This window comes from Plasmodium chabaudi, assembly GCF_900002335.3.
Source record: "Plasmodium chabaudi chabaudi strain AS genome assembly, chromosome: 5".
Taxonomy (NCBI): Eukaryota; Apicomplexa; class Aconoidasida; order Haemosporida; family Plasmodiidae; genus Plasmodium; species Plasmodium chabaudi.
The window spans coordinates 521,552-537,976 of NC_030105.2; the positions used below are offsets into that span (position 1 = coordinate 521,552).

The window sequence follows — 16,425 nt, forward strand, 5'->3', positions numbered from 1 at the left end:
GTGTTTTTTTTGGTGAACTGCATGCAGAAAAAGTCTATACATTATAAAAAATTTTTTGCATAGACACATAAATAGGTATGGTTATAAAATCAAAATTGAATCCGTATATTAAAAAATTTGAAATTCACATATTCCGCTTATTTTCAATTTCGTGTTTCTTATCCACATTTTGGAAATTTTTTTAATTAATTTTTTTTTATTTTAATTGTGTTGGTGTTATTTTTTAAACGATATTAAAAATGTAAGTAAGTAAGTAAGTAAGTAAGTAAATGAATACACAAAACGAATGGTAGGAAACATAAATTAACAAACAAAGTAGATGCTCTGGAAGAACATGTGCAGATGCGCCATGCTTATATAATTCTCTATTTTAAAAAAGGTTAAGTAAAAAATGAAATGATTGCATAAATAATCGTCTTATAAAATATTATTTAAAAATTACAAAAAAAAAGAAGACTGAATTATGATGAATTAAAAAATGGAAATTTTATAAAAGCAATGAAAGATGCTTGAAAAAAATAAAGCTATTTTTGTGTGAATCTACATATTTGAATTATTAAAATATAATTTGTATGCTTATTTGAGAAAACTACATATTTAACTCTATTCGTTCTTGGTTTTTATATTTTTCCATTTCTTTATTGGTTTTATACAATTTTAATTCCTTTAATTTTGAAGCAATTTCATCAGGATGTATAACTGGAGTGTGAATTAAATTTTGTCCTAACGGTTCATTGTTTCTTTGTTTTTTTATAAATTCGATTTTTTGAGAAATGTCATTTCCCATGTTTAGCCAATCAATCCAAACAATTCTTCTAATGTTCCATCCTAAATCATATAAAATTCGATGTTGTAATTTAACAGATTCAGTATATTGATTTGTTGCTGTGTAAAAAGATGAAGGTCCATCAACGAACCAACAATTTCGTTTTTCATTTGTTTCCCCGATATCAATAAAATAACAACCCCATAAAAATGTATTTCTATGTCCAATTCCAAGTTTTGCTAAGCAATCAGATACTTCCCATTGAAACTCTGATGGTGTTCTAGCACTTTCAGGAATCCTTCTCATACTTAATCGAACATAAAAACTTTTTACTTTATTTGTTAATGAGTCCCATACATGTGGATATAATACTCGTATGGCAACTGCAGATTTATATGCACTTTTATAATGTTGTGGTCTAGCACATATAAACATATTACTAAAACGTGTTAATATATATTTTTTTACTTCATCATCATATAAATTAATTAATGTAACATCATTTATTACATTTCTAAAGTCTTGTGCAAAAATTGTTTCTAATTTATTGATTATGTTTTTGTTTATAAAAGTTTTATAATTTTTATCATCAATCCCTAGTTTAGCTATTGAAGTATTTATTTTAATTAAATCTTTTATTCGAATTTCATCAAACTTATTTATAACACATTGACATAACTTTTTTAAAAATTCTTCTTTTCTTATTAACAATCTATTTAATGCCCATGCTACACACATTAATGGATGGCTATAAAAATTATCTAAACTATTTTCTACACTATTTAAAAATATATTATAAAATGGCATATTTAAAAATCCACTTTTTCCCATTCCATAAAATATATAACCAATTTGTTGTGGTGTTAATGTATTAGAAATTTCTAATATTCGTTCACTATATCCTTTCCACAATGCATAATCATGTTTTCTTAGTGTTGCTGCTTTTTGCACACAAGCTGAGATATATTGACCATCCATTAAATTTACCTGACTTGTTAAGCAAACATTCATAGGTAGCCAATATTCTCTAACTCTTTGTTGTGCCCATGAACGAAAGCGCTTATGCATACGCTTCGCTTTATATTTTATCCTACTCTCCCTCCTTATAGCATTTACAATAACACGTTCTCTTGGTCTCAAAAGTCCCATTTTGTACGACAATATTCTTATGCTCAATCAGAGGAATATATATTTTTTTTTCACTTTTCAATGTTATATAATTTTTTTTTAAATGCTTGTCATTGTGGCTAGCTATTTTTATTTAATTTCGCAATATCACACAAATAGATTAGCTGTTTCAAGAAGTTTGACCTAGTTTACCCGTTAAATTGAGAAATTGTAAAAAAAAGAAAAGTAAACAAAAATTCTTTATTTTTACTTTTTTCTTAATATGCCATAATTAAACATATAATTATACAAATATGTTAAATCCTACTAAAAGCATTGCATATGTGAATTTTTTTTTTCGACATTTACATTGTAAATATTATGAACGCGTACATAATTTTTAAGTTATTTTTTAAAACACCCCGTTGTTATATTATTACTTTATTTATTTTATTTTTAAAAATTTTTATTTAAATTTGTGTAACGGAAAATGCCCATTTAGAATTTAATAGTTAAATATTTATAAATATACTAAAACAAAAATTTATTTTATTCCATTAGTATGTGTGCCATACTTAAAATATGATTTACCCTAACTATATTAGCATTTCCACATTATGTGTTTAACCCATATTAATATAGCCATAGCCATTATATATAATTACATATATATGTTTCCGTTTTAATTATTCATTTCATTGTTATTTTTAAATAAAACAAGATTAATACTATGAACACATTATTATTCAACCTTTTAAATTACCAAATTTCAAAGGGTCCCAATTAGTTAGGTTAACAATGCTGGTTGCTATTTCCAATTTTTTGTTTTATGACCCGTTAGCAATGTTCAGTATGTATGAATACATACTCAGATTTATAGTTGTACTTTTACAGAATAGGAAAAAAAAACAATTTTAAAAATATGAAATTAATTATATATCATATTTATTATTATTATTACTACTCGTTCTAGTATTTTATTATTATGAATTGAAAATGACCAAATAAATTTTGATAATCATGAGTAAACTCATTTATTATTTGGTTATTGTATATTTTGAACTGTTTAAAAGAACATACTTTAAGTAATAAATCTTTTACTTATGTGTGCAAATTATATGTATTTTATATTTTTATAATTTCATATAAAAAAAAACCTTTTTAATTGGGCAAACTTTTATTAATTAATCAATACGTCTAAATGTATTCATAAAATATGTGTGTGAATTAGGTACATTTATTATATAATATTGCAATATATGGCTCTTTGTATTTTTTTTTTATATTTTTTATCATATATCCGACTAGCGTTTATATAATACGCATTGATATACTCATAAAAAAATGGAAAATATGAGCATATTACCATATATATGGCTTTTTGAATTATCCTAATCACCAAAATGAGAATAATTAACTTTTGAATTGATAATATTGATCTTAGACATATTAAATAATATGATGATAATAATGATAATGTAAAATACATAAATATAAGAAAATAATTAGGAAACAAAAATAAAAAATAAATACTTTTTATTATTTTCCAATATTAATTATTATATTGGTTGTGAAAAAATACATAAATAAGGTTTGTTACCGCATGCAATATAATAATTTTAATGCCTACTATAATAATACTATAGTATCGCTACAAGGGTAGTTTATTAATATTATTATTATATATTATTTTTTAATTAGAAAAAAAACAACCCGATATAATTATTATAGTATGCTTTATTACCAATATACACACACACACACACACAATAATGCGTATATATATCATATATATATGCTTGTAGCAATGTTTATTATTCGAATATATATATAATATTATATATATTACTGGAATATTTGTTACGCCCTTTTATAAATATATGTATTATTTTTATATTATTATTTATTTTATTATGTATTTTTTATAAGTTTATTATTTATATATGTTTATTGTTGCAATAATTTATTTGGTTTTATTAGACAATTTGTTTAGCAATTATTTATTCTAAATTTATTTGTTTATTTGTTTATTTGGTTATTTGTTTATTTGTTATTTGGTTATTTGGCTATTTGTTTATTTGTTATTTGGCTATTTGTTTATTTGTTTATTTGTTATTTGGCTATTTGTTATTTGGCTATTTGTTTATTTGTTTATTTGGCTATTTGTTATTTGGCTATTTGTTATTTGGCTATTTGTTTGTTTGTTGATTTGTTTATAGTGTGTGTGTGTTTTTTGTTGTCTCGTATTTGTGTTGTAATTATTTTTTAAAGTATCGTTTTATGCTTTAAAAAGTAATTATAAAAAATATTCGTTGAAACCTTTTGGCTTCATGTGTTTGTTTTTATTTGTATTTCTTTCTTTTTGAATATTTGTTTGTTTGAATTTGAGTTTGTTGTTTTTTTGCGATTTGTTATTTGTTTTTTCTGCACACATTTGATATCATTTGATTTGTTTGTTTGGCGTTTGAGTACATTAACTTTCGTTTTTGTACGTTGTGTTTGTTTATATATGCATGTGTATATGTATGTATATATGCATATATATTTTTTTTCTTTTAAATGACATTATTTGGATATACCTCTTAACTACATTATGCAAAATTTGTGTGTAGAAAATTTGAGGTTATTGTATTTGATTTTGTTTGTCTATTTATTATCCTTTTTATAAGCTTTTTGAAAAAACAGGATAATTATATATTTTTTTTATTTTAATATTAGATTTGATACATTTTTATATTCGTCGTAATATATATGTATATTTGTTTGTTTTTATATGTGTGTGTTGTGAAAAAAAACCTGACTGTTCAGGCAAAAAAAGCAAACAAAAAATACATATATATTTTATTTGTCTTTTAATATATTCACAATTATACAATACTATTATGTATATTATTATATATAATGGTATAAATGTGAATATTCGTTTGTGTCTTTTCTATTAAAATAATAATATGACAAAATTTATAACAAATCGTGATAAAATTTATAAAAATAAACAAGCATGGAGCATCATATATGATAAGATTATAAACCTAACTTACTTAATACCATTATATATTTTTTTTTCTACAAATTATTAATTATTTCATTTTATAACATTGAAGACATGTATATATTTTCTAATATTATGATATGGCTTAGTGTCTTAAAATATTTTAATTTTATATTAACAAAATTTATATATCGTGCACGTATTTGATTATATTCAAAATATATATTTACACACATGCTTATATGAATATATACAAGGTGTTCGATTAATAATTAAAAAAAAATAGCAAAATAAAGAAAAAAAAAGAAAAAAAAATCATCAAAAAATAGGCAAATAATAATGAGAAAAATCGAAAACATTAATAATTAAAGACTGTCTACAAAATTAATGTTTTATTATTAATATTTATAAAATAACAGATTAGACAAAATAATAAACAAATACCTTCGTTTTAACAGAAAAGTATATTCATTCGTATAACTCAGACATATTAAATATTTCAAAATTGTGAAAAAAAAAAAAAGCGAGCTAAGTCACAATGGCTGAAATAAGCCCTAAACCCGTTTATATGGGGAAAGGGTTTATTTTGAAATCCGTGAGTACTGAATATTTAGAGGGTAATAAAAATAATGTAGATAATGCAAAAAAACGAAAAAAATATATTTATATAGATAAAAAAAAAAATATATTTAAGAGATATAATCCAGTAGTTATTCCAATATTAAATAGAAATATAAAAAATTATACAAGAGAAAAAACAAAAAAAAATGAAAAAAAAAAATTTTGTGATATTAATATTTTTGAGGAAAGCGAATTGAATAGTTTTTTATTAAGAAATCGAGCTTTTCGATTAACATGGATAAAAATTATTAAATTAATAAAAAAAGAAATAGATATACAAATATCAAAAAATTTAAGTGACGTTTTTGAAGACATATATTTATATTCAATGTCCTCTAGTGAATATCTTCCATTAATATTAATGACAGCAGGTACAAATGTTGCTGATCATGAAATAGTTATAGATACTTTATCATATAAATTAAAGAGATGGATTCATAAAAAAGGAAGACGAGGAAAAAAACGAATTCCAAAAAGTTATGCTTCCAAAGGTTTGGTAAAAAAAGTTAGATCCGATAATTATTTCAATTCATGTAATACAAATTATGATGATTTAGATAAATCAGATTGTTTGTCTTCTAAATGGGGAAAAGAAAGAAATAATTTAAAAAGACGGAAAAAAAATAATAATGAGAATGAAGACAATGGTTTAGTAAGTGATTCAAGTGATATAATCGATGAAAATCATGATAGTTCCTATTATGAACATACAGGTAGTGAAGATAATTCAAATTGTGATGATTGCGCCGATTGTGCTGACTGTGCCGACTGTGATGTATATGTGTGTTCGTTAAATTCAAGCACATCCAATAATGTGAATTCAGCAATATGTAACATATATAACCAATTATATAAAGAATATAAAATACGAAAATTTTTATCAAAAAATGTAAGTAAAAAAAGTAGAAAATATCGAAAAAGGTGTAACAATAATATAAGTAGACATGAAGAAGAGAATAAAATAAATGGAAACGCATTTTATCATGAGCAAAATGAAGAACCTTCCTCTAATCCACATTCTAATTATGATGAAAATGAATTAGATAACGATTATACAATGAATAGAAAGCTAGTAAGTATTGACAAACTTGTTGAATTGTATAACAGTATGACAGAAATGAATAGAAAGTGTGATGATAAAGTAAGAAGAAAAAATTTTGGAAAAAATTGTGGAAACGATTTCGAACGAAAAGAATCAGATTTGTCATGGCTAAATGGTGAAACAAAAGATTCTGAGAATGAAAGTTTTTTAAAAAAATATAGTAATTTCGAACTATACAATATTGAAAATTATTATTTTAATGATGGAAGAAAAAAAGTTCGAGTAATAGTATTGATTCATGATTGTGAATATTTTAATATAAATATATTTAATGGGATTTTAAATATATTGATAAATTTAAGAATAAATAATAAAATATGTTTAAGTGTTATACTTGGAGTATCATCTACTTTTTTTTTTAACAACGTAACAACACCAAGTACACAAAGTAAATTAAGAATAAAAAATATAGATATATTAAATAATAGATTGGTTTGTGAGAATATATGTAATACTATATTATTTAAAAATATTTTACCTTTTGTAATTAATTTTAGAACGATACATACAATTAAATTATTATTATATAAAAACAATCAATCAATTAGTCATTTAATTCATATGCTTTATATATTAACAAAAGATTTTTATGACAATAATTTATTTTCTTTTTTATCACTTCCTATAAGTTATTATTTTAATAATTGTGATAGCAATGAGTTTGATAGTGATAGTGAAGATGAATCCGTTACAGAATATTCACCATATACATTTGTTAGAACAAAGAATAAATCATTTAATACATTTATACAATACAACGTACGAATTTTACATAAAAAAATTATTTCTTTATGTTATTCATCAAATTTATATTATTTTCATTTGTCTTATTTAAAAAAGAAATACTCTAACATATTAATCAAAAATTATTATTTAATACATGATGAAGATTCGGATGTGCATACCCCAACAATTTCAAGTATAGACTCAGATGTATTTACTTTAAAAAAAAATAAAAAAACAGATCACGAGCAAAACGAGGATGATCAATTTGGTGTAGTAGACAATTGTACAACCCCAATTAAGATAAACAATGCTGAGAAAAATGAAAAGGAAAAAAGCGAATTATTTGATAAAGAAAAGAATGGAGTGTTTGATCGAAAATTGTATGCATGGAAATTTAAAGCGAATACGATAAACTGGTGGCTAGATCATCCATTCAGAGATTTGGTGTATTGTTATGAAAATAGTAATTCCGTAAAGAAAGAGAAAAAAACAGTTTTTAATATTGATGATAAATTATTGTTAGAGCCAGGAGAAGATAATGAAATAAAAAATTTAAAAAATCCTGAACACATAAAAGAAATAAATAAATATTTATGTGAAAATTTTATTCCTGAAACTGTTTTAAAGCTGTTAGAAAGAAAATATGCATTTAATATAGCTATCAATTTTATTAATATTATAATTAAACGTAAACCTGAATATAATAATTCGTTGAAAAGAATTGAATATTTTCGTAAATTGTTTGACAATTTAGAAAAAGCTAAATGGAATAATAATACAAATATATTATATATAGAAGAATTATATAAAGTTGCAGAAAATGATGTAAAAAAATGTGTGAACTTTTTAATTGATATTGTTAATCCTTATTATTTTAAAAATCAAGAAATACTTTTAGATATATTAAAAGAATTTAAAAAATATTATATAAAAATATATTCTATAGTATATAATTTAGAGGACTATTTATATTTACTAAAAGAAAAGATGTATGAGAAAGACAAAGAATATTTAATTAATGATGATTTTTCAAAAAGTTTTTCCTATTCCGATTCATTTTCCATTTATTATTCTCTTCTTTACAAATTAGATGACTTAATAGAAATGTTTAGAAAGTTTTTGAAACAAAAAGATAGCGAAGTGAACGTGTTTAAAGGTGGGAGTTTTCCGAAAAATGATAATGGCACTGATATGTCTGATGAGCAGAGTGAAAATAATGAAGGCAATGAAAAAAAAACATATAAACGATATTTGACAATACACAATACCACATTAAAGGTAAATGATACGGAAAGTAGCAAAGATCGAATAATTACCGTTGAAGATATCTCAGATTCTTTAAATATTTTTATACATGATTATTTATACTTATTATTATTGCCACCATTACATTATAATCCTCTTGCATTTGATATAGCAATTCATAAACCAGATAGAGACTTTACAGATATTATGACAAGAAATATAAAAGGTGAATTGTTACAAGCCCTTTGTTATAACAATCCATATAAAACTGGAAACTTAATGTGTTCATGTTGTTTTTGCAAAGAAAATCCAGAAAATGAAAATGTGAATAATAATATTATATGTGATAATAAAATTTATTTAAATCCATATTATGATAATATATCAACTTTAGAAGATTTAGTAAACCTGTATCGAATTTACGAAAGGTGTAACAAAACTATAGACTTATATAATTTATTTATTTTATTTGTAAATATAAAAGTGGAAAAATATGAAAATACAATTGAAGGAACTAGTGATGAAAAAACGAACAAAATACCAAAGGCAGGTCAGAATGCATTTTTAGATATTGGAATATTACAAGAATATTATTTAAAATTTGTAATTGTAGTTACAACCTTTTGCTACATTTTTAAAGTATTAAAACAACCTAATGTATCAGCACTTTTAAATTATACTGAAAAAGATGATTATTTATCAAATAATTACGATGAAGATATGACAGAAAATGAAGAAAATGAACAAGACGCTGAAGAACAAATTAAAAAATTCTTAATCGATATTAAAAAATCATTACAAGGATGTACTAGTAAAAAATTACTATTTGGAAAAATGTACTACAATAATACTATTATGTCAAGGGAATTATGCTTACAAAAAATGATGGAATATAATTATGAGTATAAAAGAGAAACCATGTGTGCAAATGACAATTTTAAGCGTCAAAAGAATTGAAAAATAATTGAAAAAAATCGAAAAATAATGGAAGAACCTATTTGGACATCTTTATTTTATCTTCCAAGGATTTATAACCCAGTTTAGGCCTTTACCTATTTTTATTACAAACGAACAAACCGGCATATATCTATGTCTATATTATGCCTTCATAAAGTTTATTATTTTTTTTTTTTTTTTATAATTGACAAAAAAGATAGCTAGCTATTATGTATTGATCAAACAGCTATCTAGCGATTATTTTTTTTTTTTTTTTTTTTTTTGATATATTGTTAATGTAATATTCGAAAACTGAAACGAACAAATTTACTGTTTAAATTAGAAAGTTTTGATCAAATATGGAGCAACTGTATTTTTCAGTGTTCGTCTTAATTTCTCATATTGTGTAGAATATTTATTTCAGCACAGGGTAACTGGTTTTACTGTATTACCCATTTTGGCGTATGCATTGAAAATGTGCATGTATATGTAAGCGTGATATGAGCTTATTACACCTTCATGGGCTGTCTCAATAAGTATATACACTATATAGTTTATTTTATGACATGTTTTTGAGAGGAAAATGGGAAAAAGTGCTACCAACTCTACTCTTTTTCCAAATATGTTAAAAAAAGAGATATATTATATTATTATTTTTTGTATATTCCAATTTTGCATAACAATTATGGTACGATAAATATAGTATGAACATGTTCATATTATTATGATAAAAAATATAATGATATAATTCTACATGTTTATATTAGTATGATGATTGATTTTGTTCAGATAGGGGAGGGAATCCCTAAATAATTACTACAAACAATGGTTTATAAAAAATTATATGGATATTACATAAATATATAATGTAGTATATTATTTATATATTAATTTTTTAAAAAGCAATATAAACATTTTATGGATCAATGAGTTACATATTATTCGGTGGAATGAAATACTTAGTTGCGTTAACATAATTTTCTTGCATATATAGATAGGCTATTTTTTTCGAACAAATTATAATATATAAAATAAAATCATTAGAATGTAAGCAAAAAAAATATAATATATTAATAACAATACAAATGATTAATTTTCAGAAAAATTACGCAACAATTTTAATTATTTAAAAAAAAATTAGGAATATATCATATATTTATATGGATATGTATATAGAGAAAATGCATTAATATGAATATATTTTATTATGATTATTTTATTTGACCCCACAACTTTTTTTTATTCATTAAAATAAAGAAAAAGTGGAAAAAACAATTATGGCAACTCCAAAAGGTTAATTATTATTTTTAAAAAAACGTAAAAAATGATAAAAGTATTATTATCTTGTTTATTTTCCAAAAATTTTAGTATATAAATACAATTTTATAATTAATTTTTTCTTATAGGAAGGAAAAAATCAGACATGAAGAAAATTGATGATCCATTCGCAGAGCATGGGTAAGTTATATTAAGTTTAAGAGGAAGATAAAATAGCTATCTTCACACAAATATATGCATATATATAATCCTTTTCAACTTTATAGGGATTCAACTAAAAAATCGAGAAGTATTGCCCAAGATGATAGGGCCTTAAAATTGCGAGCATGTTTATCTTGCCGTTTGTTGCAAACTGAAGCTGAAGTAATTATTCATAAATTATAAAAAAATATAACAACACCCACTATTTATGTCCCTTTATCTCATTAAAAAATGGTTGTCAATTTATTGTCATGCATATATTGCAACATACTTCATATTGTTTTATACCACTTCTTTATAGTTTTATCAAAGCGGATGTAGTAATTGTAAATTTTTGCAAATGACAGGGGACAGACATAGGATACAAGATTGTACAACAGAAAATTTTAGTGGATTTATAGCGATAACTACTCCTACAAAATCTTGGATAGCTCAATATAATGACCTTAGCAAATTTAATCCAGGTTTTTATGCCTTACAGGTTGTAGGAGAATTACCTGAATCAATAAGAGACTTAAAGTCGAACTATTAATTTGATAAAAAAAAAAAAAAAAAATGGCTAGCTAATTTACATATAATTCTACTTTTTTTATGACCATTTAATAATTTTTTAGTAAACTTTTAAATGTTTTTAGTTATTTTTTTATTTCACTATTTATGTGCATATTATTAAGATGACTGATTGATGAGTCTCTTTTAAACACATTTTTCGAAAATACTTAAAAAAAATTACAATTTTTAACGATATGTTTAAAATATTATCAAAAAGAGTTTATAAGTGTAATAAAAAGACAATATTTTTTACATTACCAAAAAAAAAAAAAGAATAACACAGAAAATAAAAATAAATGAATAGCATTCATATTTAATAAATAGCTAAAAGGTGTGGGTCCACTAGAAATCCAACTCACTATATTGTCCAGCAAATTTTTGGACGAGTAAAGGGGGCCTATCCTTTCCTTCGAGATAACCGCCAAGCATTGGGCTCTTCGTAGTAATTATGTAAGGGCTCGATTTTTTCTCTAAGCTTAATCTTTGATATTTTTTTTTCATCAGCTGGTATAAATAAGTTAGGAGCTAATTGTATTAACCATTGAGGTTGAATTATTGTACAATCTCTTATATATTCTTTATTGGTTAAAACCAATTCATGATATACAACAAATAATGGATTTTTACTAAAAAGAGTTGAAGATGGATGTATAAAGACTTGCTGATTTGTTAATAAAGTTGTATATCCTTGTTGACTATCTCTTTTACATACATGATTAAAATATCCTGAACAAATACTTTTACATATATTAACATAATTCGTAGAATTACTAATACCATCTTCTCTTTTTTTAACTTTATAATTATATTTTTCAAAAATTGATAATAATTGTTTTCGAACATCTTGAGCTCTTTTTAATGCTCTTGATTGAATAAAATTTTCATGACACCAATAATTTGAAAAACTATTTTCTTTCCATTTATTATAAATATTTAAATATGTAATTAGATCTCCTTGTGGCATTACAAATTTATTTTTTTTTTTATCGGCTAATAAAATCTTATTTTGAGGTCTATAAAAAATATTCTGAACACTGATCATACTAACAATAGTACATATATCATCAGTACAATTAAAATTAATAGAAGTTAATAATATCTTAGATAAATTAGGTTCCATAGGAAAGTTTGACATCTTTTTTCCTAACTTAGTTAAATATCCATTATCATCTAATGCTCCTAAGTAATATAAACTTTCTAATGAATGAATAAGAGTTTCAATAGATGGTGAGTCCATAAAATCAAAGTGTAAAAAATCATTAACTCCTAATGCTTTTAATAATAATACTATACTTCCTAGATTAATTCTTTGTATTTCTGGCACACTAGTTTCTGCCATTTCATTTTTATATGCTTCTTCAGTATATAATCTATAGCATTTACCAGGCCCTGTTCTACCTGCTCTACCTGCTCGTTGTTTAGCATTTGCTTTAGATATAGGGGCTATTATTAATGAATCCATATCTCTTTTCGAATCATATTTTTTTATTTTACAAAATCCAGGATCTATTACAAAAAATATACCATCGATTGTTAAACTAGCTTCTGCTATGTTTGTTGCTAATATACATTTTCTACATCCTGGGGGTGCAGGTTCAAATATTATACTTTGCATTTCTGATGGGAGTGATGAATATATGGGTAATATAATTAAAGGTGGTGGAGACATACTCTCTAATTTTTTCATACGTTCATGTAATATTTCACAAGCTGTATTAATTTCCTCTTGTCCTGTTAAAAATACTAATATATCTCCAGGGTGCTCATTTAGGTGAATGTTTAAAACTGTGATAAGGCACGCCTCTACGTAGTCACTTTCGGGTTCCTTCGAGTGGAGAATCTAAAAAAGTTAAAACGCCAATGCAGGTATGTGTCGTCAGTTCGTCATGCAACATATCATTCAATAAACCATGCAGCTTTTTTTCAAAATTTTCAGCCTTTCGTACCTCGACTGGGAAGATTTTTCCAGGAATTGTGAAAATCGGGGAGTTGAAAAAGTACGTGGAGAATTTTTCTGCATCCAGAGTAGCAGACGTGACGATGAGCTTAAAATCGGATCGTTTCTTAACAACATCCTGATTTAAAGAATTATGTAATATGTAATATGTAATATATGATTACGAGTAAATGTGTCTATATTGAGCAGTAGCATATTTGAAAATTTATATTCATGTTATTCCCTTGTAATGTAAATTTTGCTCCGACATGTTAATGCACCAATAAGGTGACCATATGTCTTCGTTTTAAAGGGAAGTACTCATTTTTAGCCACATACCTGTCGACAATTCTTATCTTATTTTTAAACGAAGTGTCGTCAATAGAGAGGCTATGCAAGTACAACAAGAGAGAATATGCGGGCTCTCTAGATTGTATATATTTCAGATTAATGTATTTTTCTTTTTTTAGCATACCTTTAGGAGGCAAAAAAGGATATCCGTTGAGATTGTCCTTTCATGGGCTTCGTCAAGCTGAGAAATAAAAAAAAAATGAAATAATAAAGGAAGCAAAAAAAGCATAAAATGTAAAAAAAACATGAACAAGTGGGAGTGGCAACTTACTATTATGAAGGAATATTTTGATAACATGGTATCACTTAGGGCTTCTCTTAAAAGCATACCATCTGTTAGATATTTAATTATTGTATCGTTGGAAGTACAATCATCAAAACGTATAGAATAACCAACTTCTTGTCCCAATATACAACCAAATTCTTCACTAACTCTTTTTGCAATTGACATTGCAGCAACTCTTCTTGGTTGTGTACATCCTACTATTCCAAGTTCTGTATATTTAGCTTCATGTAAATATTGAGGTATCTGTGTAGTTTTACCACTACCTGTTTCACCAATAACTATAAGTACATTATTTTTGTTTATAGCTTTCATTAAATCTACTTTTAAATTATAGATAGGTAATTTTTCTCTTTGTTCATTTAAAGGTAATGAATTTTTCATACCTATTGATATATTATTATTTATATAATTTTTTTTCCAATCAGGTAAATCATAATTCTTTCCAACATTTTTTAATGCTTCTGCTATTGTTCTTTCTCCTAGATTAGGTTTCGGATCTTCCCAAGGTCTACTAATATCTTTAGGTATAGAATCAAATAATGCATTTTGTTCATTCTTTTTTTCTTCTTTCCTTTCTTTTGTTAATGCTGATGTTGTTGTTATAGCTCTAGCTAATGTCCCTTCAGCATTTACAATAATTTGGATAGGTGATAAATTTGCACCAGCTTTTGTAGTTTGTCCTTTTAAAAAATTGGGTTCCCTTTCATTAACTTCAATCTCAATCATTTCTTCTTCATCATCTATTTTTTCTTCATACTTTAAATTTTTATATTCGTTTTTTATATTTTCATCATAGATGATACCACTTTTTATTAATTGTTGAATTTCCCATTTTGAATAATCACTTTTCATTTTTATAACACTTTCATATTTGATTGTCTCATTTGGATCATCAAAATATTTAGAATATTTATCATTATGATGTTTATTTTTTTTATGTTTAAATTCATCTTCTATATCATCAAAAAACGAAGTTTCATTTTTATTAAAATCATTTTCTTTATCATTATCATCAACTAAATTTTTTCCAGTTTTTTGATCAACTTCAGACATATTTAAACTAATCTTTTCACCAAATATTCCTTTTATTTTAACTTTAACAATCATATTTCTTTTATAATTTTCATTTAAATTTATTTTTTTATTATTCTTTTCAACATCTGTTATATGTACTAGCCCCTCTTTATATCCTTCTCTCGTTTTAAACGAAACAAACATTCCGAAGTCTGTAATTTTTTTAATGCTCCCACTGAATATGTTTCCAACTTTTAGTGCCCGATAATCTGGTTCGCTACTACTATCACGCTTCGATCTTTTCCTATCGTCATACTTCGATCTCTTTCTATCATCATGCTTCGATCTTTTTGCATCGTCATACTTCGACCTTTTTCTCCCTCGGTCATCATCTGAAGAATAGTCCTTGTGTCTGTTTTTTTTTAATTTATCGTTTTCGTCTGTTTCTTTTTTTCCATGATTAGAATGTCGATGAGATTTATGATCTGCTTTTTTATCAAATGATTTGTGTTTGTCTTTTTCTTCTTCGCTACTGTGATCAGTAAGGTCAGGTAAATTGATACTATTCTTAATTGATAGACATCCAAACTTTTTCATTTTTGCATTTTTGTTTTCAATTTCTTGAATTTCTTTTGAAATAGTATTATTGTTTACATCCTTTTCATTTTGTTGATTTTTTCCATTATCAATTGTTTCATTTTTTGATTGTTTTATTAAGTTGTAAATACTTTTAAGTACTGACTGTTCAATTTCGCCACCATTTTCAAATACTTCCTTACAAAATTCTTCTAAACATGTAGACTTTTCACATAAAAAAATAATAAACTCTGTTAAGTTCTCATCTTCAATTCCTAAATGATCATATAATTTTTCATTTATTTTTTGAATTAAGTTTATTTTCTTTAACCCATCCATTAATTCTGTTATGAAAATAGTTTAAAATTGTTCATACCTTTTTTCAAATAATTTTATACGTAAATAAAATATTTACATACTCACACTAATACGATTCTTTGATGTTCCTATTTTGTTCCTTCCTTATCATTGTACCTCTGTTTAAAAAAGCGAAAAAAAATTCACCTTAGCTTTTACAAGCACAAAAAATGGAATATATGCTCCTATTTTAGCTGTAACGATTTAAGTATAAATTATTATTATTCCCCTATTTTTATCTTTAGGAAAGTTGACAATTATTGGATTTTAAAAATAAATAAACGCTTCACGCATGTATTTATGCATACATTTATGCATATATTTATGATATCCTTTTCAGCCTTGGCGTAAATAGCTATATTTTATTAAAAAAAAGTAT

General features: G+C 24.5%; 4 protein-coding genes across 4 annotated transcripts; 2 read left to right on the forward strand and 2 right to left on the reverse strand.

Moving 5' to 3' along the window:
* Positions 1 to 589: 589 nt before the first annotated feature.
* On the reverse strand, positions 590 to 1,915 carry PCHAS_0513900 (heptatricopeptide repeat and RAP domain-containing protein, putative; the record flags this gene model as incomplete). Its single annotated transcript, XM_735209.2, has 1 exon — positions 590 to 1,915. One exon carries the CDS (start codon positions 1,913 to 1,915, stop codon positions 590 to 592), a length of 1,326 nt encoding a protein of 441 aa, XP_740302.2.
* A 3,488-nt stretch (positions 1,916 to 5,403) lies between these two features.
* On the forward strand, positions 5,404 to 9,516 carry PCHAS_0514000 (conserved Plasmodium protein, unknown function; the record flags this gene model as incomplete). The annotated part of the gene is made up of 1 exon (XM_016800167.1): positions 5,404 to 9,516. The coding sequence occupies one exon, from the start codon at positions 5,404 to 5,406 to the stop codon at positions 9,514 to 9,516; it is 4,113 nt and encodes a 1,370-aa protein (XP_016655204.1).
* A 1,256-nt stretch (positions 9,517 to 10,772) lies between these two features.
* Positions 10,773 to 11,506, forward strand: PCHAS_0514100 (transcription elongation factor SPT4, putative; the record flags this gene model as incomplete). The annotated part of the gene is made up of 4 exons (XM_016800169.1): positions 10,773 to 10,788; positions 10,902 to 10,953; positions 11,040 to 11,136; positions 11,276 to 11,506. 4 exons carry the CDS (start codon positions 10,773 to 10,775, stop codon positions 11,504 to 11,506), a joined length of 396 nt encoding a protein of 131 aa, XP_016655205.1.
* A 417-nt stretch (positions 11,507 to 11,923) lies between these two features.
* PCHAS_0514200 (pre-mRNA-splicing factor ATP-dependent RNA helicase PRP22, putative) lies at positions 11,924 to 16,028 on the reverse strand (the record flags this gene model as incomplete). Its single annotated transcript, XM_016800170.1, has 4 exons — positions 11,924 to 13,366; positions 13,473 to 13,601; positions 13,938 to 13,994; positions 14,085 to 16,028. The coding sequence occupies 4 exons, from the start codon at positions 16,026 to 16,028 to the stop codon at positions 11,924 to 11,926; spliced, it is 3,573 nt and encodes a 1,190-aa protein (XP_016655206.1).
* Between the last annotated feature and the right edge of the window lie 397 nt (positions 16,029 to 16,425).